Here is a 27,452-nt window from a genome sequence, read left to right as displayed (position 1 = left end):
AATAAAACAGCTCCCTCTCAATTGACACAATTTATTTTTATCTCGTATACTCGTATATAGTTAACAATTACGATATTATAATAACTACTGTAATAGTGCCAATCTCAAGGGATTCAGGGTCGTTAAATAGGTTCGGTTTGGTGAATATTATTGCCACTACAAATTTCTTAAAACTCAGCCTAAATATTAAAAGACTCTAATAGTTAAGATAACTGCACGATGTCAGGTCGGAAAGACTCCTACTTGAAGGATGGAAAAGTGGGTACCTTGGAAGCCATGCGGTTATAAGCCGTTACCCTGAACGTTCCTCTCTTCTTCCGGGGTCCAACGGGTCTCGCACACTTTTAGGCTACAAGCAGCGTCCTCCACGGCCTCAAGCGCGCAGTACCAGATGAAGCTCTTGCATTTTCTCGACAGGAAAGCGTTCAAACTCTTGCAGAGACAGAGGTTTGATGACAAGGAGGAAATGCGAAGAGATCAGCAGTTTAGAAAGGACAAATATTTGATACGAAATGAAGAGAAATTAAAATATATGGAATATCAACATGTAAAATATGAAATCTATGAAATTATGAAATACGAAATTTGAAATCCCGCATGAAGGCTGTTCACTAATTTGAGCTTCGCTCGCAGCCCTCAGCAACCCAATACCCTCATCCGAATAGAATTTAGGGAATTTCTCATGTGTGATTATTTTAAATTATATTATGAAATTATCGTGGATGCATTCTGCAACACACGATTTAAAACACAGGGGATTACATCCCCGAAAATAATAAAATTGCGGTTGCGCAAGATCGACCAAAATTCCAAAGTGATTTGACAGCCCAACTGACAGCCTGCGAGTCATTGACATCGCAAGACGTTTCGTTTCGCCGCTTAGGTAAAAAGCAAATACTAATAAAAACCATGATGAAAACAATCTCCTGAACACTGAAAATATTCTATTAAAAAATAGAATAATCAAAACAAAAACATTAGGAAATGTTTCAATAAAATATATTTGAATTGACTGAGCAAAAAGCGCCATCTATTGCAAATTAATTCAAAATCACGCCAATAGATGTCGCTAGTGGTATCCTAAATCCAAATATCCAGAAAGAAAATCAATTTGTGAAAAACAGCCAAAACTGCAACGCTACACTAGATCGTTTCATAGAAACAACTACAATGCAAAATCACGCCGTCCGTCTTTACCGGTATCCCATTCATTCATGTTACGCAGAACTGTTAGTCATAAATTAATAATGTGAGCTATTGTGATAATCGTCTTTTGTTTTTATTACACATCCTTTTATAATACATAAGTGTACCTACTTGTTTCTTTGAATGAAATAATAAGAACGTACTTAGGCTTAGTACAGTCCGCGTCAGATAGTTTGTGACACCCAAAGTATTCGATAAGTTCGCAATACGTCTTTGTTACAATTGGAATAAGGTTGTGTTATCAACTTTTTGGTCACTTTGGTGTCACGAACAATTTTTTTTAATTTGGTCATTTTGAATTTCAGAGAGAGCGCGGCGCTATCGGTTTACGCGTTGCTCTCTCCTACGTGATTTGGAATTTTATTTGTTGAAAGATTTTAGGTTGCTAACTATGTTTTCAATGTGGGTGGTAAATGTTTGTCACTAACTATTTGACTGACTGTACCTGGATGCAGGTAACGCAAATTCGGTCGTTGTGGAAATGCGTGAGGCCTTTGTCCAGCAGTAGACTTCATCAGATTGAAACTAACGAAACTACTCGTACTTAGGCTTACTTACGCCCGTATTCACAAACATTACTATGAGGTCTCACAGTGCGCGTGGACGCACAGGGTGACACACGAACCAATCACAGAGCTCTATTCAACCCTGTGCGTGCGATTTGCTGCTTCACTTAAGCAAGCATCATTTGTGAGTACGGGCGAGAGTCTTATAAAAGTGAAACTCAGTATGAAGGTAGATTCAAGAATACAATAAGTTGTCGAAGTCACGGGCAAAAGTTAGTCTTAAGAATCACGGTAAATAAAATGAAAACTGGAAAAGCTTGATTTCATTTGACACGCGAGTAGTTGGATTTACCCTTGGACATAACTAATAATAAGTTTAAAACGGAAAAAGTGGCATTTTGTCACGCTATGCAACACGAAAGGCATAAAAACGAATAGACTTATGGTTTAAAAAAGCTTTTACTTTAAAGGCTCTAATAAGTATTAGTAGCCAATCTCCCCTACAAACAGGTTAAGTAACCTGTTTGTAGGGGAGATTGGGTACGATTGTAACAGGGTACAGTTGTAACTACGTACTCAGTCTGCCCTAAGTCCGCCACAGAATGTATTCATGTGGTATTCAGGCAATAGATAAACTTTGGGTTTCATAAATGTCCCTATTTGTTAGTAAATAGCTTAACACACATTTAATTTTATGTATCTACAGTCATAGACTAAGAGCTAGTGGACGCCAGACCTACGTCATTTTATAACAGCTAAAAGTTTGTCAGCGTATAATATTCCGTTGAATGTTGATCCTCATGCGCTTGTATTAAAGTCTATTATCTGTTTTAAGTGTATAAATTCCTTTTCGCCAGTGTACTTAAGACTAACCACAGCTACCAACGTTCCTAAGTAAACTAGCAACTTGTAAAATAGTTGACGCAACTAAAATAATAACTCATAAACGGTATGCTGTGAAAATGGAAACAATGGGTACAACAATGTACCTTCGTTGGATAATAATGTTCTAGCATTTAGAACCTAATTGTCTTTTTCCGTGACTCCAATTTGGCTTATTCACAAAAATACTAAAACGTTTACCAGGAAATAAGTCACTTAATATGTAGTCTTACTCTTTTGCATGGAAATGTGAAAAAGCTTTTTTAATGCAGAACAAGGGAGGTATTTGACCACAATCGCACCTGATGCTAAGTGAGATGCAGTCTAGGATAGTACCTGCATAGTAAGTGCCCTAGGATGGTACATACTTGCCCAGTAAATGCCTATTCACTCTGGCTTTGACGAGGCCCGGATTATAGTGTTCGGGAAAACAGCAGCAGGCAGCGAATTCCAGTCCGTAGCTGCTCGCATTATCAAGCATCAGCGAAACGCTTAGTGCGAGCTGGTGGACTTTTTATTTTTAATCGTTATTAAAATTTCTTAGCGCATAGAGTCGCTTCTCAAACTCAATTTTAAATGAACAACTTGAAAACCAGGGTAAGTAGCTCAGTTGGTAGAGCAGTCGCCCGGCAAGCGGAAGGTCGTGGGTTCGAGTCACGCCTTAGGCAGTTCGATTTTTTCAAGTTGTTTATTTTTACTTTCGATTTTTCAATTATTATGCTATTAATCCCGCTAACTCCTAGTGGTAAGCTAAATATGCTTATGTTATGAGTGGGCTCACCACAAGCGGCGCAGCGGAGATCGAACCCGCGTTCCTTGGATCCGACCCGACACTGGGCTATTTACGCTTTAAAACTTTTTCTAACTTCTTTCGTCTTTCAACATCTTCAATACTCTTAAAAGATATAAATACCTGCTTCCAGGTACACTTATTTTTACATTCTCACATTATTGTACCATAAAAACATAAAGCCTTATTCATACATTCCCTGAAACGTGATCAAGATTAGCTCCGCGTGCAAATTGATATTTTTGATCTCTCCTTTTGTAGCTTATCTTCTTAAAATTCAAAGCGAGCCCGAATGGCTTTTCATCTCGACATCTGGCGTCTCAGGATCGATGGCTTCGCAAACAAAACTGAGATACAACTCTGTTCTTCAAATACACTTGGCAAGTTTTATCTAGAGGATTTGGAAACGATTTTGTTTGGTAACCTTTAGGCAAATACGCGTTGGTTCAAAAATTGTGGAGTATGTGGTTGGTAATACAAAAGTAATCAAGTAGTTTATGATTTTTAATTTTGAAGGTAATAGAGTTATGTAAAGTAAGTTATTAAAAGGGACTCGTGAGAAAGACGTATGTTAAGAAAAAGCAAGGGTAATATTGGATGGAAGTTTGTATGGAAAACCCGTTTCTTATGTTAGAAAGAAAACTAATAATTATTGGACACAAGTCAAATTTACGCAGCCATCCACGTTTGTTGTAATAACTACTGCCACAATCAGAAACTAGTTAGTTAATTCACAAATGATAAAACATTAATTTAATAATTAATACAATATGAACGAGATACCTAGTTATTTCATTTATGATTTGTCTCAAAGGTTATTTTCGAAAATCAAAGTCCATTATTTTAAAAGTATAGATTTAGTTACACACCGGAAGGTAGGTATACCTAAATACGAAATAGAGATAGGGGTCAGATGCAGACTCACGTAACCTAAAAACATACAATTCGTTTAGCAACTGGGACAAAAAGAAGCAAACTTGTAACGTAGCCGATCCAGTGTGTACGGAGTAGGTGACACAGCAAAAACCTAGCTCTAAAATTGTAAAACCTAAAAGTGTTGAGAGAAACTAGATCTAGTTCTAGCTTTTGCTTGTAAAATCAACTTAGGGGTTCTTAATCGTATCATTGATAGGTTTTGTTTAACTCAGATTGCGTGCGCAGATCGCAATAACTATTTGTTACATTATTGGGAACCAAAAAACACTAATCCAGATTGAAATTTGACAGTTGACAGGCAAAATTAGATAGGTTTAGATGAATGATTGATTACGGAAATCGGGCGAAAAAATAGTCATCATAGTACCTAATATGCTCATTGTTGCAACAATGCATGTTATGACAGCAACATAAAGCAAACACTGTAGCAATTTTTAGCAGTATTTTGCAACAAAAATCTAGAGTCTGTTGTGCTCGCGATTGCACAATAATTTATTATTGATATCAAAATAAATAATTCGTAGCAGTTTATGTTACCTAGCTGCTAAAGCTAGCTGATAAAGAACATTTGAAAAGCTTGTTTTGAAGGAATCCCCAAGCAAAATGTTTTAAAGTGACAAATAGAGTACCGTAATATCACAAAGATATAGTTTAAATTTCGACGACTGCAATGGACGTCAGTCCTTAGGGACGTAAGATTATCCCAATCTCAATAAAACCCTTAGTACCGGCGGCAAAACAAGCTACACGTAGTCGATTTGCGATGTAGGGGGTAGGGGGGGTGTAAACGTAAACATTTTATGGGCTCGTGTTCCACGGCGATTGTGTTGCCAATAAATTGCGTCTCAGGTTGCTGTTATGTTCCAGTATCACAGATTGAGAAATTTTAGTAACATATTCGTGGAAATTGTTTTTATTTGGAAAATTTCGGGTGTGGGAGGATAATTCTGTTTTATTTGTATTTTTATACACAAAGATAACAATTTGTTATATTAAGGGAGCAGTTGCCAATTTTGTTGTACTATCCTTTATCTTGGAGTTTTTCCACCTGCAAGGTGGAACGAAGACCTCTTAAAGGTAGCAGGACGGCGCTGGATGCAGGCCGCTACCAACCGGGCGATGTGGAAATCATTGAGGGAGGCCTATGTTCAGCAGTGGACGTCATGTGGCTGAAATGATGACGACGATGATGAATATGATGATTGTTTATTTTACTACCCAGGCCAAATTTTAATTTTCCCAGTTATTATCCTAACTAGCTTTCTGCCCGCTTCTTCGCCCGCGTGGAATTTTGTCTGTCACGGAAAAACTTTAACACGCGCGTTCCTGTTTCAAAAAACGGGATAAAAACTATCCTATATCCTTTCCCGGGACTCAAACTATCTCTATGCCAAGTTTCATCACAATCGGTTCAGTGGTTTAGGCGTGAAAGAGAGACAGACTGACAGACAAGAGTTACTTTCGCATTTATAATATTAGTATAGATAGGCTAGTATAGATTCAAATCCAAGTATCCATATAGCAGTAATTGAATACATAAGCGAAAATACCAGCTTGATCAGAGTCGCAAACTGTAACCCAAACCGGTTTTGTCCTAGACCACCCCAATATCGACTGCTGGGTAGAATATTAAAATTATCCGCATCGTGGGCAGTAGGGATGTGAGAGAATTATGATATCGATACAATTTATTGTCGATGGATGACGAATAAATCGATATCATTCTGTGACTTATTGGAAACGTAGAATATCTCTTCTTTTATTAAAATAATAAGATTATAAGGAAGTAGAATTTAATAACAACAGTTCAAATAAATTAAACGTTGCTTGAGTTTCTACCCCAATTGTTATTAGTTCAAATTAAAAATTGTTTAACTCACTGCCACGCTCATTCGTAACGTTAAAATGCGAATCTAATCAAATAAATCTACGAATTCACTTGCGATGTCTAGTGAGTTTTTACAGAATCACACTGCCGGCTACATAATACTAAGCTAAATTAATTATCATCACATAAACATTTGCTCTAAGTGTAATTAAACTCAAAACCCTCGTGAAATACTTGCATGAATATTATCGATATCATGAGTCTGCCAATGTGTCGCAACACTAGCCCGGAGTCCATAACGGCTAAATTAGTCTGGATGTACGGATTGAATTCCTTATTTCAGGAATTTCGGGACGATACGTGATCCACATTGTGAGGATCTTGATCCTTTCATGTTGAAAAAAATGCGCCATCTTTTATTAATTAGCAACCTTTTTAATTTCATTAACCTTTTTACATAACTTTTTAAAAAAGACAATGTTTTTTATATGTTTGAACTTATGAGCCCGGGTTAATATGTTTCTATAGTATAAGATTTTAAACTTTTGCGTTCCATTTCAACTAAAATAGTAATATTTAAAACTTAATTAATTAATCAAATATTAATATGTGAATCCTCATTGTAAGAAGACGATGGATGGATGGAAGCCACTACCAACAGGTCAATCTGGAGATCATTGAGGGAGGCCTAAGTTCAACAGTGGACGTTCTGTGGCTGAAATAATGACCGACGAATCTGGTGAAGGTCGCGGGAGGTGCCTGGATGCGAGCGGCGCAGGACCGGTCTTTGTGGAAATCCTTTCTTTGTTCAGCAGTGGACGTCTTTCGGCTGAAACGAACGAACGAACGATCTTAAATATATTAAGCTTAATAAAATAATTTTCTAAATAAAATAACTTATAGACAAATTCTAATTCCATAGACGATTTTACATAAATGTAAACTCGATAAAGGCGCCTAATTGTCGTAATTTAAGGGTAGCGAAGTACTCTATAATCCAAACGTTTATCTTGACCCAGGAAAATTTTATTACATCGGCTATAAAATCAAAGGGATTTTAAAAGTATTTCCTCCAATTAGGTACACTCCGCTTGAAAAATGGTTAGATTTATCATCCCTTCGGAGTTCCATTTAATATTGTTAGGAAATTTCCACGAGACTGACTTCACAGGGAAGACAAATGCAAAATATTAAATCTGCCCGCTTTCAACATAAAACGGGACAAGGCATAGTCAGATGAAAACAGCCAGTGTACATAGAACGAAGTTGTTAACGACCGACCGTAAAAATATTATAATGTGCAAGAATAGAAACTAAGTACCTGCAAGCACAGACAACCTATATAAACTTTGACTTTTTGTATCAATTTGTACAGAATGGGCATTTTTTTTAAAATTTATGTATGGATCAGACAAAAGACTGGTAGAGGATATTAATATAGTTACTTAAGGTCGTAAGTAAATTTTCCTTACTTTTTATTTAAGGGTAACTTACCTAATATAAGTTATTTATACTTGTATTACATGACGATAAAATATTTTCAGTTCAAGTTAAACATTTTCCAGCAGTTCCATACAATTGATTTCCTATATCTTTGTCTTAGGCTGAGTTGCACCATCTTACTTAACTTGAACAAACGTCAAAAATCTGTCAAACTAAATACAAAAAAGCACCGGTTATCGTTATAGTTACCGTTAAAGGTGCAACTCAGCCTTAGTTTTCATTTCACTCTTTGTACAGAGTTTTTAAATAAGTATATTTTTGTCAAAAAATGATGAAGTTTAAAGGCTTGTAGTTAATTGTTCTCTTTGTGCTACATCTGAGTTCCCACTTCCATTAGGCACAGTTGGAAACGCCTGCATTGTTTGTCCGTCATTTCGCTAGTTCAAAAGAACCGGAAAAAAGCGGATTAAACCGTTTTAACGCATTGTTAGTGGCTACTCAAACTCTTTGCGTTACCGTGTTGTGCATTTGCAACGAGATGGACTTATTGTTAAGCTTTCTCGTTGTTTTGGTCCTTCATCATAGTAAAGCAGTTTTAGATATTAAATTTTCATACACTTCCGATGCCGAGGCCGATGGGGCAGCAAGGTTCTGGAGTGGAGGCCACGTGCCGGAAAACGCAGCGTTGCACGTCCACCACCACAAGGTGGACCGACGACATCATAAAGGTAGCAGAAAGGCGGTGTGCGCAGACGGCTACCAATCGATCAACATGGAAAGCATTGGGGGAGGCCTATGTTCAGCAGTGGACGTCCTATGGCTGAAATGATGATGATGATCTACACTTCTAGAATAATGATTCATTGATTCACGAAGCAGAACCTAAGCACAAATTGATAATGAAGTATTTGTGCTTTGGTTCTGTTTCGTGCGTGACGGAATAGCCTGACGAGTAGGAGAGCTTTAGCTTCTTTTGGAACTAACGAGTCAATGAGCCAGAAGACTCGTGGAGGCATCTGAGGGGAGATAGAGGCTTTTATAGGAACCGCATCATCATCATCATTATCATAAGATCATTTAGTCTCCACTGCAGGAACACGACCCTCTCTAATTTGTCGGAGTTCCATTGTGGTTGTAGATTTCGGGTGAAACTCGCTTCCTTCACCCTGATCAACACTTTCCACACATAAAATCTAGGCCAAGAGTTTCTCGTTGTGAAAAGAAAATGAATATTGTCAATCACGGGCAATTTTAAGGACATAAAATTCACCATTTAAATAGTCATTTATCAATCTGTTTAATCTTAATTTGGAGTACAATAACACAACCAAGATGGCCGATCTAGATAGGTACTTATATAAAGTTCCACAAAGCATTTCATGAAAAGTTTTCAAGCGTTACCAACGCCTGGGGAAATCTATTTCTGTACCGCATGAAATTTAATCGCAAGAATTATACAGGACATGGAACTTGAATGTAGCGTGGGGTTTTATTTTAGTCACAAAGTTAAACATTGAAATGAGTTTCCTCGTTCTGATTAAGGAATTGTGGTAATTTACTCGTATGTCTACAGATTTTTGTAAGACAATATTATAAAGACCTTTTCGGGTAGGTAAACCTTTTGACACTTTTTTTATGGGACAGGAGGAAAACGAGCAGACGTATCACCTGATGGTAAGATTTTGACACTTGATGAACAAAAACTTTTAACGATTTTTAATAATTACATGTATCGCCCATCATTTTTGCCCGACAGCGCCAGAAGAAGAGTTATTGAAAATCTATGAATGCGGTTTTCTTTCTTTTCTAAAATAAAGGAATGTTTTGTTGGAGTAAAACTTTCTATCTACAGTATTATTATGAGTACCTACTTTCCCTTCAGGTGACATTACAAAATTCCACCATCTCCTGTACGATTTTGTAACAAAATGTACCTACCTATACTTTGATGTCCTGTCGACTATAGGTAAATAGACTACAGCTTCTTTAAAGCTTATCACGTCTGGAAACTGGAATTGACTACAAACCTAGTTCCAGGATACAAGCACAGGGGACGTCTCAAGCTAAGTTCTCGAAGCCACAACATCGCCAGGGGAAATCTTCCAGAATCGCGACACATGTCAGAAGTTAGACGCAATTAAGTACTTTAAGGCTGAGTTGCACCATCTTATTTTGATTTTAACAAACGTCAAAAATCTGTCAAACTCCATACAAAAAGCACCGGTTATTATTAAAGTTACGGTCAAAGTAAGTTGGTGCATCTCAACCTTTCTGTACCAATTTGATATGAATACAATTATTACTAGTTTAAACTCTTAGACTGGGTTGCTTCTTCTTTTTTTTGTTTGATGGCGATGAATTTTTTTTTCGCCACTAAGGGCACACTATTCCGTCAAGTCACGTGCGCTACTTTTACACAGCAGTTCAGTCAATAAAGTTATAGAGGGAAATGCGTGGAACACAATTTCTGACTTCGGGACTTTATTTAGACTAGTTAGGAGGTGAACATATTAAAATTCCCATGCGCGCTTAGCCCATGAGCCCTTGAACTTGAAGCCCTTGAACCGTTGTTAAAGCATTCATTGACTGGACTACAGTGGTTTTTGCACCATCTTACTTTAACTTTGACAAACGTCAAAAAATCTGTCGAACTTAACACAAATAAACACCGGTTATCGTTAAAGTTCGGTCAAAGTTAGATGGTGCAACTGAGCCTTAAAATTGTAAATGTAAAAATACTTTCTGTCTGCTGATCAAATTCAATTTATTTGGTCAACACAGACAAAAGTCACTTAAAGACATAGTTAATTTGAATCTAGGTTAGTAATTAATCATTTGGGATGAAAAACTCTCAGCAAAGATGTTTGTGCCAAAGAATTGGGCCAAACTCGAAAATTGAAGGGTATTAGAGTGATATTTACGAAATTGAGTTGAATCATAAATATTGTAGCTATTACAAAAATAAATTAAATCGGGCTATGTTACCTGTTCGAGTCTACCACTATATTAGTGTCCAAGCGAATAATAACAGTGGAAAGGAACCACTAGACTTAGGTAAGTATTTTCCAGATGACTTTATCCCAACTAATATTATAAATGCGAAAGTAACTCTGTCTGTCTGTCTGTCTGTCTGTCTGTCTGTTACGCTTTCCCGCTTAAACCTCGCAACCGATTTTGATGAAATTTGGCATAGAGATAGTTTGAGTCCCGGGAAAGAACATAGGATAGCTTTTATCCCGGTTTTTGAAACAGGGACGCGCGCGATAAAGTTTTTCTGTGACAGACAAAATTCCACGCGGGCGAAGCCGCGGGCGGAAAGCTAGTGATGAGTATAATTCACGAACTTAAGTAATATCAAAGTATTTTTTTGCAATGGGACTTTTGAAAAGCGCTTTTACACAATATGATTTTTTTTACATTTACTATCGTCTATTTGACAGTTAAGTACCCTAGTAAGGTTTAAAGTCACAATTAGTAATCAATTATGTCATCGATTCAATGCTTCGCAAAAATAAATAAGGAGTAGGTACATAAGAAAATACAATCATAAAAAGCATGAGTTGAGATTGATAAGAAAATACAATCATAAAAAGCATGAGTTGAGATTGATAAATCGTACAGTTCTTTTTTGAATACAAAGAACTTAAAAGCCTGATTTATAAGACTACCGAATCCTACAATACTCGAAACATTTTAAATACATTAAGCACTTCACAAGATTAAGCATTCAATACACTCAATTCCTCACGCGTAATCTATAGAAACATAATTAAATTCAGCATTTTGTTGCTTGAATTTAAAAAGTCGTGTTCAGAATCGGGGAAAATCAAATAGGCGGTATAAAAGCCTTTCATAAAAGCTCTGATTTCGCAATGTTGAGCTTTCAATGGTGTAATTTCATTTCAGAAAACGCTGGGAAATCTCATTGACTAGGTATAACTTATTTTGGATGTTATTTTGTAAGATATTCCACCAGCTCGCACTAAGCGTTTCGATAACTCTTTTAAAATACGAACAGCTAGGGACTGGAATTTTCTGCCTGCTGCTGTCTTTCCTGAACACTATAATCCGAGCCTTTTCAAGGCGAGAGTGAATAGGCACTTACAGGGCAGACATGTACCATCTTAGACTGCATCTCACTTAACACCAGGTGCGATGGTAGTCAAATACCTGCCTTGTCATACAATAAAAACCAGTGAAGTCTGTGTTAGTCGCAGAAGAAAGTTAAACTGACTCAAGATTTGCAAAGAGTTAAATAGAAGAGAGGAAGAGGAATAGAACGAACAATAGGAAAAGTTAGAAGCTTTTTTTGCGCCAATAAGCTTCGCAGTAACTGTGTATACGTATTTTTCTATGAACAAAGCAAATTATCTACGTGTAATAATAGCTCGCAGAATTGCTAAAATCAAGTGGCAGTGGGCGGGGCACATAGCTCGTAGAGACGATGGCCGTTGGGGCAGGAAAGTTCTCGAGTGGCGACCACGGGCTGGAAGACGTAGCGTGGGCAATCCTACTAGGTGGACCGACGATCTGGTAAAGGTCGCGGGAAGAGCCTGGATGCGGGCAGCGCAGGACCGTTCATTGTGGAAAACCTTGGGGGAGGCCTTTGTCCAGCAGTGGACGTCATTTGGCTGAAAAAAGAAAGAAAGAAGAAGAATAATTTCGAAACCGCGTGTAGCGGATAAAAATAATTAGGAATATGAAAAAAAAAAGTTTTTACGTAAATCGATTAAGTTTCTGATTCTGAGTCGCTCCTAATTTGGACACTGATTGCTAATTCACCCTGTATACCTAACCGGTTTTCTTACGGAATACGAATAGTCACATTAGTCACTCCTTTGCGTAAGATGTGACTATAAGTTAGTTTATTACAACAACAAAATATTTTGTCAAGTATCATTAAAACATTGTCTAGTCTAGGGCAATAAGTGATCTCAAAAACACTTTCTGCGTCTATTTTTATATCTTTGCCTAGACGTCTTTATTGTTCTGTTATTATATTAGTTGACTAACACGATGCAATGGACAGTCAATATTGTATCGGCAATATCAACAGCTCTAACGTAATTTGTGTTGTAACTCAATTTGCTCCGAACTGTGTCACTACTCAATAGGTATGAAGGTACATCTAGTAACACAGTTGTCTAGAATAGGCACAGAGAGGATCTAAATTTATACGTCCTACCACAGAATAAATAATAGTAGTACCTACAGAAGGATTACTCCGCAAGACGATTTAAATAAATGCGAGTCTTGCTACCACGCGATACAGTGTAATTCAGCTCGCACAGCACTACGTACCTACAATTTTATTCACCTACAAGTTTTGTCTCTTTCTATCGCGTGTCTCTGAACTCTTCTTACGCTGTTAGGGTTGCTATGCTGTCTTGTGAAAAAATAGAATTAATCTACTTAGGTATTTGTAATGAGGTACGTATGTAGGTAAGTATTAGTGTTATTTTACCTTTGTAAAAATAACATTTTAAATATACCTACTTAGGATAAAAAAAGTACTTATTTTAATACAATGTCTTCATTCATACCTATTTTAACATAAGACAAATAAATTAAACATACCTACTATCACAGAAGAAAGAATGACATCATACCTATCTACTTACTACGCAAACACGAAACGGCTACATCCTAGAACGAGAGGCGTCACCCGAAAATCATATTTGTATTTGGCTTTGCACAAACTTAATCTAATGTTACTGTGTACTTTGGTAACAATTTATTTTTTACTGAATATTGTTGGGGTAGGTACCTATGCATTATGGTAAAAGAACTAGCTTGTCGTAATTTGGTGTATCGATGTTCCTCTTCCGTTTCATTACACGGAAAGGTAATAGTTAATATTTTAACGATAAAATTCTTAAAAGATCATAAATTGTATTCAAAATAAATTATTTATTAAAGGCAAAACATCAAGTCCCGACGGGCGTGACACTCTCACTCGACTGATATAATACCCGCCGGCGGGGCGCTTCGCTGTAGGTAATTATCGGATGTACCGCGCGGAGTGAGCCAGGCCTGGTCCTACGTACGTATTGGTTGTTGTTGGGCAAAGTTTTCTAATACCTACTTATAGAAAGTAATATTATTTCGTATATGATCTTACACTATAAATAAGAAAGTATAATATCATCTGCATGTCTATCACTTAAATTGCGAAAACAATGTTGATGAATTTTGGTGTAGACCTATAAGAATGTCATATTCTTAAAATGACAGAAATTTCATTTAACTGAATTCTGGCTGACTGAAATCAAGTGGCAGTGGGTGGGGCACATAGCTCGTAGAGCTGATGGCCGCTGGGGCAGAAATTAGTTCTTGAGTGGCTACCACGAGCCAGAAGACTTAGTGTGGGCAGGCCTCCCACTTGCTAGGTGGACCGACGATCTAGTGAAGGTCGCGGGGAGGTGCCTGGATGCGGGCGGCGCAGGACCGGTCTTTGTGGAAAACCTTGGGGGAGGCCTTTGTCCAGCAGTGGACGTCTTTCGGCTGAAACGAACGAACGAATGATGACTGAAATAGGAGTAAGTAGCACTTTGAAACCTTTTATCGAGGTAAGCGATATAAAAAATAAATTCAATGTTTTTGGTAAAGTGTTTTTGATCAAACGACGTGCATTGGTAAGTTATCGAAATCAATAGCGAAGCCTTTTCTGACTTGGTTTAAGTTTGTTCAAAAGAACCATTGTGCAAAGGTTTTGAAGAAAAGAAAGAAGAAAAAAAAGAAGATTTAAAATGGCGGGACACTTTACAATTATTAAGGACATTATTTTTAATGGGATAGACCGAATCGTCGAACCAATCTGTAGTCAGAATATCTTTTCACACCAACAGTTCTTTCTGTCGCAAAATACAAAATTACAAATCATTTTTCTATATAAGAAATCTTAAAAGATGCCCGTCTCAGTCAATTACGTACGCTTGAACAAAATAAGATAAAAGTTTCTGTACTTTACCTTGACGACATAAATACTTACTTAGCGAAATTTTTAGCAATGATTCTTTACAAAGTTTATTATCAAGCCTGAAACTTCGGCATTCCATTTTTATCAGCTTTATTGTAACGCAAAAAAAGTGAAAAATTGCGTATTGTCGCGATACCGATGGCAATTTTTCCATAAGATTTATAAAGGTTGTCGCTATCTTCCTTTTGATATAAATTGATGTTTTATAGCCTCTGATGGGATTTGAGAGTTTTGTAAAGAAATGTTGTTTGGAAATTCCTGGATGGTATGAATAAGTAAACCTTTATCATTTCGGAAAAGTTGAATTAGACTCCCCGCAGACGATAGATTTTTGTCGGCCGATAGTTTAGTCGGGTGTTCATCAAGTAAGTATGGACAGTATGAAAGTGCTCACATTACAAAGAATTGGTGTCAGCCGATTCCTCGTTGAAATTAAAATTCGACGAATCTATCGACCGATAAAAAGTCTCTTGTCTGCGGGGATCTTAAACCGCAATATAAGATAAGTTAAAGCAATATAGGATAAGCAAATTGAGTACCTATTCACGATGAATGTGATTTTACTTGAAATTAGGACATTTGACTAATGCCCGTTTTCACCATCAATCCCTAACTTTTAAGTGATCCCTATGGTAACACTTAACAGGAATTTTGTTTCCATAGGGGTCACTTAAAAATTAGGGATTGATGGTGAAAACGGGCATAAGACAATCAAAAAAATCAACCACTACATTGTAGAGTCGGAAACAATTTTTTTGTTAATAGACTAACAAAAAATACTTTTATTTTATCTGTTGGCCCATAATTTAATACAAGCTTTATACTTGTTCATGTAAATAGGGATCAATGACACCTCGATTGAAGGGCAAAAGGAGAGCTGATATTTCACTACTTCAGAAATTCTGCTGCCATTAAGATGGTAAGTATTGCTGTAATGTAAGTGTTACCTATATTTGAGGTTTGGCACTTTAGATTTTGTGTTTTGTGCATTAGATTTTACTATTTTCAGACAGATTTAGATAGTAATTACAGTCATTAGTTTAGTATGCATTTCACATAACTATTTGTTCTGTAGCATAAGCGGGTAGGCTTCTAAGACTTTGGGAGGACACCGTCAGGTTTTGGTGAGTATGCTCTGCTTATCTGGCAGGGAGAGCCTCAGATAACCCACTGGTTCCCCCGGGCCAGTGGGTATGCAATTTCATGCTCCTGACGAAAAAAATGGTGGATTTCTGTGGTGGATTTATGTTTTTGTGACGTTATGTGGCTTTCAGCCAAGTATACCATGAAAGCTTAGTTACGTCACATGTATGTATAACCCAGTAGAGCAGTAGGCTCTGTTCCAACTGGAGGAACCTACTTAGATTTGCGATTATTTTGCCTGTAGATAAGTATTATTACACTAAAAACATTAATGGATGGCACGCGACTTAGAAAGCGCTTTTTAAAAAGCTATTTACAGAAAATAAATAACTTTTTACTAGCATATGTTTTTTTTGTACAATTGTAGCAGAAAGGCGCTAGATGCAGGCTGCTACCAAGCGGCCATTATGAAAATCATTGGGGGATTCTTATGTTCATCAGTGGACGTCCCATGACTGAAATGATGATGATGATGATGAAATTACTTTTATGACTTCACCCCCGTTAATTTCGAGAAATTCTTGAACACACTTGACTCCTGAGATTCAATTAAGATTTTTGATTTTAGAAATAACTAGCAACTTAATACAGTCTATTCTCCTATCACTTATTTCCCACTCCACTAAGATTTATTAGGGTTTCCTTGCGGTGTTTAGGTCGGCCATTTGTATACCCGGGTATGACGTAGCGACCCGCTGTGAGACATCAGCTATTAGAGTTGATAATTGATTGAGTGATGTTATCGGTCAGGGAAACTCGGTTACTGTGTTAGTTATACAGGAAGGTAGTTTGGACACTTGCTATGTTTGAGACTAGCTTCTGCTCGTGGTTTTACCTGTGCGGATTATTATTCTGGAGTAGTTAGGGATTTTGCCAATTTTGAGTTTTTTTACGTAGAGTTTTAGACTTAACTAAACCAAACGTGTCTCTAAGGCCGTTTGTACTTTGTAGAGTGTAGACATTAGTTTTTTCACCGGACGACGGACCGTCAAAATACGGATATCCTTTGTTTGCTGTCAATTTTTTCGCTGGACCTATGTCCGATGCATGTGCACACGTTCATTATAAATAACATTAGTGTTGTCTAACACTGGATATCGCAACTTTTACTTCAATGATCACAACATAGTAAGAGGTTTCCTCTTTTATTGAACAGGAGGCAAACGAGCACCTGGTGGTAAGTTAATACCATAATACCAGTGATGAGTGGTCAATTTTTTTTTCTATCGCTTAACTCGTATTTAAAGCAACAAAAATACCTCAAGCTAATCGGAGCTTTTAACACCTCACGTTGAATTTTACCCAAAAATGTATTATATTTCATAAATTATTCTCCGAAATACCGATAATTCTCCGTTATTTCATCCGTGATTCAATAACGAACCTTTTTATATCCATGATCAATTAGACACTCGAAAGTGGAAAATTATTTTATTGGGAAACAATATACCCTTTTTGTTAGAGCTATTGTTATTCGTTCTCCCATTTTTCGAGTTTTTCCTAGAAGCCTCGATCCTATACACTGTAGGGTTGCCAGATGGCCGGGAAATCCGGAATTTTCCCGGAATTTTGCGTCTTGTCCATAAAGGTAGCAGGAAGGCGCTGGATACAGGCCGTTACCAATCGGGCAATGTGGAAATCATTGAGGGAGGCCTATGTTCAGCAGTAGACGTCCTGTGGCTGAAACGATGATAAAAATATGATGATGGTGGTAATAGACGTAGTTTACCGTCGAAACTTATTATCTACTCTCGCTGCGCCACTAGCGCGCCAGTTTCCTCACATACCTACATTTTCCCTTAGTCCCAGCCTTCTTATCTTAAAGGAGGGTAATACCTAAAGATTTATTCGTTCCACCAGCGAACAAGAGATGGCGCCACTGAATCACGGCTCAGTAACCTCAGCGCAGATTACACGTTAGGCTGGCGGGATTTGATTCAATTTGGCGTGACTATCGTTATAGGCCAAATTGAACAGACAGCTCGCAGTCACTGGGTCATACTCGTAATATACTACCCGTTCGATGGAATGCGCGTCCCCTCCCCCAACAGCGATTAAACGCAATTAGTTAGTGATTCCACGCAATTAATGTGTCTTATTTTGCGCAAATACAAAATTTTTATCAATAATAATAAATAAAAAACATTTTAAATATAGTTTGATAAAGTTATAGACGCTTCCCTTCGAGTGACGTCATATCGCCAGCGGCAAACTTAAAGCGAACGGATAGTACGGGTAATGGACTCCTTTATTATCGGAGGATTAGCAATTGCTAAAATTCCCAGAACTGCTACATTAATTCCAAAAACGTCCGTTGCTGGACAGGTCCCTTTCAAAGATTTCCACAGACTCTGTTTCTCGGTTGCCCGTATCCAAGCGCTTCCTGTAACCTTCTTAGGTCGAGGCGTTTTGATTAACTCTGTTGTTCCTTAACCATTGGAATTCTTTAGTTCAATCTAGAATATCTGGGCTATATTACCAAAGAATTGCTCCAAGTTTAGTTAGAAGAACCTTACAGTCTTCAATTAATAGAGGAAGAAAAGTGAAACTACGGTTTGGAGAGCTAATATTCGAATAAATCGTAGAATCAATATAGAACTAAGCCGCGTTTATTAAATTTTTCGCATAATTTTTTCATTATTTCGAATTTCAGAATAAATTCAGCTGCAATGTTTATAGGGCTTTCTATAGACGAATTTGTTTGTAATGAGCTGGCTTTTCAATCCAGGCTGTGCTATCTTATCGGGACACGTGGTAAATGGAGCAGTTTCACCGATACGGATGTCACCCATATACCTCGAATATGAAACATAGAGTTAGTAATAGCACCTTCGGTTGGCATCGTATTAACTGCTCTATCATTAACTTCGAACTCCTCCTATGTTCTCCTGATTAATGTCGTTGCGGGTCCAATGACAGTTTAACTTTCCCCCAGGTCAAACTTGACCTTCATTGGTTGGGTTTTTGTTGGCGGTCAAGCTGTAGATTCTGGCTACACAGGAGTTGCGGTGGGAACGAGAGGTGGGAATAGTCCTGTATCGTATTGACTGGCTGTTTGTTTGTTCTAGTTTTTCTTTGACTTGAGATAATACAGTTTTTGATGTAAATATTATTGCGCCGTCTCTTTTGTGTATTTTCTTTCTTTTCTTAATTTTTGTGGTCTACAATAAAGAGTTAAAGTGTTTATCTATCTATTAGTTAACCAATTCACTTTTTTATACACAAATTATTAACGTATTTATTGAAAATGTAAATGGTTTGGTCCGCCGTTTTTTATTTGTAATCACCTATGTCAGAATCCTACTCGAGTAACTCCGAATCGCACTTTTTATTTATAGCTCTTTTTAAGAATTGGTCCTATAAGGCACGTCTTAAATTGAATTGAAATATTTTTCGTGCCAAAATTAAATACAACTCACAGAAACTGTATTTTTGAAACCTTGGCTTTTTAGAAACTCAGATTTGAAATGCTATATCAATGCTTCACAGATCCACCTGAGCCCACATCATAGAGGCTTTTAGCTTATCGCCACTTACGTAAAACTGATAGATACCGTATCTGACACCTGATAGCGACGAGAGCCACTTCCAATTTGTTTACTTGTAATAAATAAATAATAATAATGGGGAGATATGCGTGAAACAATGAGATGAGCTCCAGCTTATGTTATTTTGGTGAATCAATATTTTTGGATTATGCTTTTAGTGTTTTTTTTTTCTGTGATGCGAATTTTAGCAACCGGTTGTGGCGTGCGTATTATAATCATGCTACTGGTTGCGTGCTTATAGCCCACGTAATAGGAAAACATGTATGAAATAATGAAAAGATACTTAGGATTTAGGCCTAGATCAGACACGCGATAACTGCACGGTTTCTGGGTGGTTCTCATGGTCGAGACCTCAGTGATAACCAGGTTTGATGCAAATGTACAAAAACTGCCCAGTAACCGCGCGATTATCGCTGTGCCTGAACCAGGTCTGTCGACTAGACTGGATTAACTATCTGAAACCACAAGATGAGTTGTAGTGTAGGTCAACTGGACTTGCCTTAAATTATGTCCAAGAAATGCAATGTAATAAATATTGCCTGATATTGCCAGAAATAACGCAATTGAGAAACTCTACCCTCTATTTTGTAGTTTATTCAACTAGTCTTAAATAGTGATTGTTGGTGAAGCATGTTTCTTTGTGGCGAAATGATTTTGATGATCTGTATATTGAGAGAGAGAGAAAGAGAGAGAGAGAGAGAGCTCTCTTTCTCTGTAGAGAGATATTTTTATTCAAAAGCTTAACACAACTTTATTTCCACCAACAATGGGACTATTCGAACTTGGTTCGAACTGTTGTCCAAGTAAACCGTCCCGAAATAGCGTTGTATCGGTTTAAGCCTGTTTGAACTGCTGATTAAGCAGATCCGGGTCGAGCTGCTCATTTCGGTTTAACGAGCTTTTGGACAAATGGCAGAAATACTCATACAAGTGTATGAAGTAAAGTAAAGTAATACAATAAAATGAATGAAGTTCATGAGCATGGTTTTATAACTACAAGAACTACTAAAACAGAAAAGTAGGTAATGGACAGTAAATAAGGTTTTCACCTGACGCCCATGTATGAATAGCTATAGTCGTTCCACATAATTATGTTGACTAAGGTGAAGAGTTTTTTTTATTTAGGGTTAGTATTTAGTAAAGATAGAACTGAAAAAAGTTACCTGGAAGAGAATGCCCAATAGCATTAAGTAGATTAAATAAATAAAAAGAGAAGCTTGGGGCTCTACATGAGACTCGCAAGCCATTATTGTCTCATCTAGGCAATATTTTACTTAAAAATGTTTTTGGTGGGATTCAATTTTTCATCAAAAGAGACATTCGTACCGGAGTTTGAGGATAGTTTTATGAGAGTAAATAATTTGTATCCATTTTCTTTTGTGCCAAAAAATATGTCATCGCAATCATTATAAGGTAAAGGTCACAACACAGGCACAATCGCTTCGAGCTACGCTTGGCAAGTCACGTAGTATCTACGAAGCACTCAGACGCACGCGCGTCAAACTCTTGTATGGCGATTGTGTCAGTGTTATCACACCTAATTTGATTTCAGTCTCGAGTATCGACCCCCAAGGCAGGGGGAGGTTGCAAATTGCAAGGGGTCTATCGCCCGTGTTCACAAACGATACTTGCTTATGTGAAACAGAAAATCGTACGCACAGCGTTGAATAGAACAGCTCTGTGACGGTTCGTGTGTCACCCTGTGCGTCCACGCGCACTGTGAGACCTCATAGTAATGTTTGTGAATACGGGCGTATTTATTTATTTATTAGCTTTCCGCCCGCGGCTTCGCCCGCGTGGAGTTTTGTCTGTCACAGAAAAATTTTTTCACGCGCGTCCGTTTCGAAAACCGGGGTAAAAACTATCCTATGTCCTTTCCCGGGACTCAAACTATCTCTATGCCTTTCATCAAAATTTTCCGTTCCGTTCCGTTCCTTTTTTTGGTTCCGTTTTTGGCGTGAAAGCAAGACAGACAGACAGAGTTACTTTCGCATTTATAATATTAGTATAAAAGTATAGATTCAAGTATGATTCAAGGTTTGCGTCTTTGGGGATGCTCTAATATATTTTATTGGAAGTATTCCAAAGAGTTGTTTAGATTCCATCTTTTGAGTTAAGGATGGCACCAAAATCACAATCAAAATTATCTTTATTTGTTTAGACTAATTAAATAAGTACTTGCAAAAATCGTCAAATGCTCTTAAGGAGCCTATACATGTCTCATTCTTTTTTTGCCCTACCAGCGCTTCGAGACAAACATTTGGCAAGTGCACCATTCGCCCCACAATGATATTTGCTACCAGGAGGTAGAAGAGGGAGAATAGATAGAAGAAAAGGTCGTCCTCTCTTTCTAGTTGAAGGAACAACTCTCTTGTGTCTTTAATAAAACGCACGTATTTTTGCAACTTTGGGCCAATTCAAAATGGGCCCAAAGAGACCTGATACAGACTACTTTCTGTTTAATCGCACTTAGCCTCCCAAAAAAGAAAACAGACAGATGAATTTCAGTTTTGTGAATACGTTGTAAAAACTCAGAATCATAATAACGCTAGTTCAAGAGCAGCCTAATCCGATTATGTCGCTAGTAATCAATAAGCTACGGTACATTTTGCTTTATCTAGATATCTTTGATCGATGGTCTAGTTTTGGACTGTTCAATGTTACACAATAGGCCCATCAATTGTGTGAAATATCAAAGCAAAGGACGTCCATTTCTATTGTCAAATAGTATTATTGTCATGCCATTGGATTCATCCTGAGCTATATTTTTTCAATAATACGGTTATCCTATAGTCATAGTTATCATTTTGACTTAATACCAAATGGTGTCATGGTGGTGGATATCACTTTTGCTTGAGTCGTACAACTAACTCAATGATTGTGTTAGCCATAATGTAGTACTGTATAATAAAAGGTACCTAACCTAAGTATGGTTTATAGTACCTAATGACATTGAAGACTACACGAGAACGAAAATATAGTTCAAATCATGACCTACTGGCACTTAGGATAAGAAAATAAAATGACGATGTTATAAAACGTCCGAGCGAATTCCAGCAATGAAAATACTTTGACGATCATTATTATGGTAATTTATATTTTCTTAACGCAGTATTATAGCACTCACCAGTAAAATTTTACGATGAGCACCGTTACAGGAATAAAATAAGTTATTATCAGTCTATTCAATTTGTCAAGTTCAAAAAACCCAATCAAACTAGCAATGAGCAGTTATTTAATGTTCAAAAACTCACTTTAAACTTCCAATTTCGATTGAATCGCCCATTAAGACTGTTGGTTGGGTTTTTATTAGCGATTTCGGTCTGATATGGGCTTATTATTACTGCTTACCTTAACTGGAGACGATGCCAGCCATAGTTGGAACAGGTCTGACGTCACGGACGTACTCCTCGCCTCGTGGTGTGGCCGAGGCGACAGCGGCCCCGATGCCGTAATACTATGAATCCTATTCACTTCGTCCGAAGACGCACATTCCCTTAAATACCTCTCCAAAACACGCGGCTTACTCTCTAATATCTTCTTTAACTCGTTTAGTTCTTCGTCATCATCCTCATCAGGTGATGACCTTTCTATAACTTCTTTAAACTCGTCAGTACATTGCATTATTAACTCATTGGTAGCTAGCACATCGAACACAACCTTATTTCCTAAGTCCTCGGGACTTCCATCTATCACTTTTAAGTATACATCGTCACTCGTCTCTTCAGCGTCACACCCATTAGTTTCTGTGATCTCAACGATGGTGATTGGCGGATTTTCCTTCAACATATTGTTGTTTTCAATAAGCTCTGGTTTGTTTATTTCTTCTGGCAGTTCGTAAACTAATCTCATAAGATCATGGGACCTTTTCTGGCGTGAATCCTCAACGTTCTCGACTCGTTTGTTGACTGGGATTTCTTCTGCGAATTTCGCGCAGTCGTCAGTCTTCTTCTGATCTTTTTTGGTGACGGCATCAAGAGGCTCTTCGGAGGTCATGGCAGATTCAGTGGGTCTTCTCGGGGGGAAAGTACTGCTCGGACTCAGTGAGGAACGACATTTCTTGATGATTCAACCAGTTGTAGAGACCTGGGGACAAAGAAGGATTCAAATGAACATACATAGTAATATAATATTCCATCTAAATTAATCAATCGTACTAATATTATAAATGCGAAAGTTTGTATGGATGTCTGGATGTCAACATGTTTGTTACTATTTCACGCAAAAACTAGTAAACGGATTTTGATGAAACTTTACAGTATTATTGTTTATAACCCAGAATAACAACAGGCTATAATTTATGACGATCTGTGACAAACTAAATTTCACGCGAGTGAAGCCGCAGGCAAAAGCTAGTATGAAATAATTCACAGTTTCTTAATCTGATAAGTAGGTAAATAATTTGAATTTTTGGCTACTTCTGCAGTTCAATTGTGAGTAGGTACCTCCTTTTTCTTATCAACAATAAATAGGTAGCTACGTCAAGAATGCTAGGTAGGATATTTACTCTCTACGTTTTAATTCACTTACAAAAATAATTCAAGGTAATTCAATGGTGGTTGAGTAAATTCTAAAATCCTTAACCAGACCTGGAATACAATGGCCAGTGTTGTTGATAAACATCAATTAACCGTGTTTGCACGGGGCAATTTACGCGGCCGTCGCATTTGACGATAAACAGGGCGATCCCGGCCACAGTTCAAGGAGAACAGTCATTTACAATCCGATTGAGCTAACTGCGTAGGTACCTCTTTAAAATGCGACTTATAGCTTTCGCCTGTCCGTACCAGAGCGTTGATGTGACGTCACGGCCGCCAGGTGCGCAGTGAACTCGACCGGGTTGTAAGCTAGAGCTTATTAGAAAGCTAATTTACTTTTTGTACTTTGAAAGGTTTTTCTTCTATCTATGGTTTCTTAACTCAAGATATAAGACAGTGCAGCGAGCGGTTTGAAATTTAATTTTCATTGATGACTGATTTTCAAAAACGGAAAATAATAAAACATTCACATAGAAGAAAGCATAGTTTTCTACCTGGCCGAAATTCACGTCACGCTTGCGAAGAAGCACCTTAATGCCTTGATAGCATTTGGTTGAAACGAACGAATACGAATACAAAGTTAGACAAACAAAGAGTTTTTAAAATGTCCAAGACATTCATATTAACCTATAATTAAGGCAGCACTTAGATTAAGTTAAATACGTTGTAAATATTGATTGTCTTCCAGTGTATGTCTTGTTGGTTGTCCTATTAAATAAATAACATCACTAAACTGTTTTCACGTAACTAACGCCGTATTCACAAACATCACTATGAGGTCTCACAGTGCGCGTGGACGCACAGGGTGACACATGAACCAATCACAAGCTCTATTCAACGCTGTGCGTTCGATTTACTGCTTCACTTAAGCAAGTATCGTTTGTGAATACGGGTTTAAATGTACTACTATGTTCCGGCCATAATTTCACAGGAGACGTCATTTGGGCAGCCTGGTATTAGTCAAGCCTGGTCCGTGAGCACGTAGAATTTTGTCCAATGACCCCAAGCTACCCATCCTTATCGCTCGCGCGTAATTATGTTGCTGTCGCGCTCGCACACTCACTGCGGGCGCCCGCGCGCCCGTCGCACAGTCGCGACTGCAGACTTAGTGCGGACCAGGCTTTAGTGCCGTCTATTCTATTATATCGATCTATCGAGACTTTCTTGAAGACCTATTTTATCCGACCCAAAACTTGCTTCATTGTAACTAAATATTACTTTGGAAAGTAATTAAGAGTATCTGTTATGTGAGAAGGGTGAAAGTGAAATGAATTGATCAAAGCAATTTTGATTTCTATTTACACGGCACTTTGTTAATTAATGTTTGAAACAATTAATTGTTGTTATCTTCTTCGTGAACTTTGCTCATTATTTCTATGTGCTGAAGAATAGAAAGTTTATGTTCTGTAAAAATACTTTGTTTACCTAATAAATTAATTAACACCTACTTATTTGTAATGAAAAATGTGAGCGTTATTATTACAGCTTTTACCTATCTATTTTACATCCTCTTATAAAAAAACTGAAACTCATTTATTTTTGCAATTAGGCTTTTAAAAAGCACTTTTACACGTCCCAGTATTAACTCTACCACTGCTTCGCGACAATAAAAGGGCCAGTGCTGAGAAGAAGCAGCACAAGAAACTTGGAAACTTTTATGGATATTTCGAATATTTCCAGTAGTAAAGTCGGTTCCAAATGAGATTCTTGAAAATAAATAGTTAATTGAACATGTTACAAATTATTTATCGATAGTTTAGGTGTTTTCCCATCTTTCCCATCACTATAAAAGCAAGTTATAGCCCACCTTCACCGACAATGGTGTATCATGGGCCTTCCTTACTTGAGTCATTACGGGTAACATTTTATCAGTTCTTTGTGTGTAATTCTTTCCTGAACAACCCAATATTGAGTCAGTGAATGTAACAATATTGTAGATAAAAATAAAGAATCAAATACATGAGGTTTTATCAAAATTGATAAGGCGAAACAGCAATTAGTGTTGTTATGATTATGAGTGATAACAAAATTATGTCAAAAAAGATTCAGTACCACGATGGTATTGGGTAAAATACGAAAACTTGGCGGACAATGTATTGGGTAAAATACGTAATTTTGGCGGACAACATTTGTAAATAATTTGTGGCACCTATGTTTTAATTTTAAAGGAAACCTATACAAAGTGTGGTTTTGTAAAATAACACCATTCTCAGGGGTGTTAGTATAAACGACACTAATCACTGATGCCAAAAAAAAATATGCGCATGTGCTCGGTGGTATAGCGGGGTACGCGGGGTCGGTACGGGCGGTAATAAGCGCCGTCTCGAAAGTTTTAGGAGACTTTTGAACAAGGTTTTTTAGCTAACGTTTTGTTTATATTGTTCTTGTAATTATTTTCATGTGTACTACCACCCCTGAGATGGGCGTTGTTTTACAAAACCACACCCTGTATTATAAACAAAACTACTTTTCTCAATAAAAGGAAAACAATCATGTCATATCGTTTAGGTATTACAGATATAAAACCCGTTCAAAGTCACTAAAATAAGTATTCTTTTCGACTCCGATTGGCAAATTAGGTTAGTGTTTTGTTAACTTCGTGTGATACCCAACAAAAATAGTATCTATTGTGTTTCCATTAGCAACATTCATCAACAGATCCCGCTGGACACAAACAAACAAGGGGATAATGTGATTGTCACTTTTGTCCACCCAATATGGACACTTTCCTCAATTCCCCTATAGTTTTTGTAAGTTTATCCCAGCTATTGTTGGGGATTGATGCGTAGGTATACAGGGTGGAATTTTGTTAATGCCACCTGGATGGAAAGTGCTCCTAATCCTACTCAAAGAAAGCATTCCTTTATTTTTGAAAAGAAATAAAACTGCATTCAAAGATTTCCAAAATTTTTGATTGTTACACCCGGGAATCGAAGCAACTAAAATTTGTTATATTTTTTATTGCATCGATCGTTAGGGTTAAGTATAAGGATGAAATCTCTCTAATAAACTTAATAAATCAAATGAAAGCAAAACCATGAAAACTTAAATTAAGTATTTTGATTATTTACAGAAAATTTTACGGTATGGTGGTGAACTTTCGAAAAAAAATATCGGATATCTTTGAATGCAGTTCTCTTTCTTTTCAAAAATAAAGGAATGTTTTCTTTGAGTAAAATATTTTAACTATAGTATTAAGAGTACTTTCCATCCAGGTGGCATTACAAACTTCCATCCTGTATAGTGTTTTTGGAATTGTCCCCTTTTTATTTATTGGAGAATGCTTCAGATAATAATGCTATGCTTGATATTGTAATGTAATACAAATATTGTGTATAGCGATGTCAATCGACAAAAACAACAGCAAGAAAAATATCTGTTTTCCAACAGAGAGTTAAATAATTTTCCATTGGCTTGGACGAGTATGTCTAGTTACATTTTATTTTCTTATTATAAACAATAGGTTTGAGTGTCTTCATTTTCATTTACTAAATATCCGTCACTGTACTCAGTGGCCATGACCATGATGTTAAAATTGATACTAAGGAGCAATTGCCATCTGACCTCTAGCCCTTATATAGGGGAACCAGACCATTTGGACAAAAAGTATCAGATCTACTACCAGTTGAACATAATTCTAATGTTTTTTCTAG

At 37.2% G+C, this 27,452-nt stretch overlaps 1 protein-coding gene across 1 annotated transcript in view; it reads right to left on the bottom strand.

Annotated features, from left to right (window-relative positions):
* LOC135083896 (cGMP-specific 3',5'-cyclic phosphodiesterase-like) overlaps nucleotides 1-27,452 on the bottom strand; it is a 127,630-nt gene that overhangs the window by 44,107 nt on the left and 56,071 nt on the right. Inside the window, exon 2 of the mRNA XM_063978651.1 lies at nucleotides 22,613-23,347. Within this exon, the coding sequence (XP_063834721.1) occupies nucleotides 22,613-23,257 (645 nt within the window). The 5' untranslated portion in view covers nucleotides 23,258-23,347. The remainder of the gene's footprint in view (nucleotides 1-22,612; nucleotides 23,348-27,452) is intronic.

Source organism: Ostrinia nubilalis, chromosome 24, assembly GCF_963855985.1.
Source record: "Ostrinia nubilalis chromosome 24, ilOstNubi1.1, whole genome shotgun sequence".
Taxonomy (NCBI): domain Eukaryota; kingdom Metazoa; phylum Arthropoda; class Insecta; order Lepidoptera; family Crambidae; genus Ostrinia; species Ostrinia nubilalis.
This window is presented reverse-complemented; position numbering and strand designations above follow the sequence as displayed.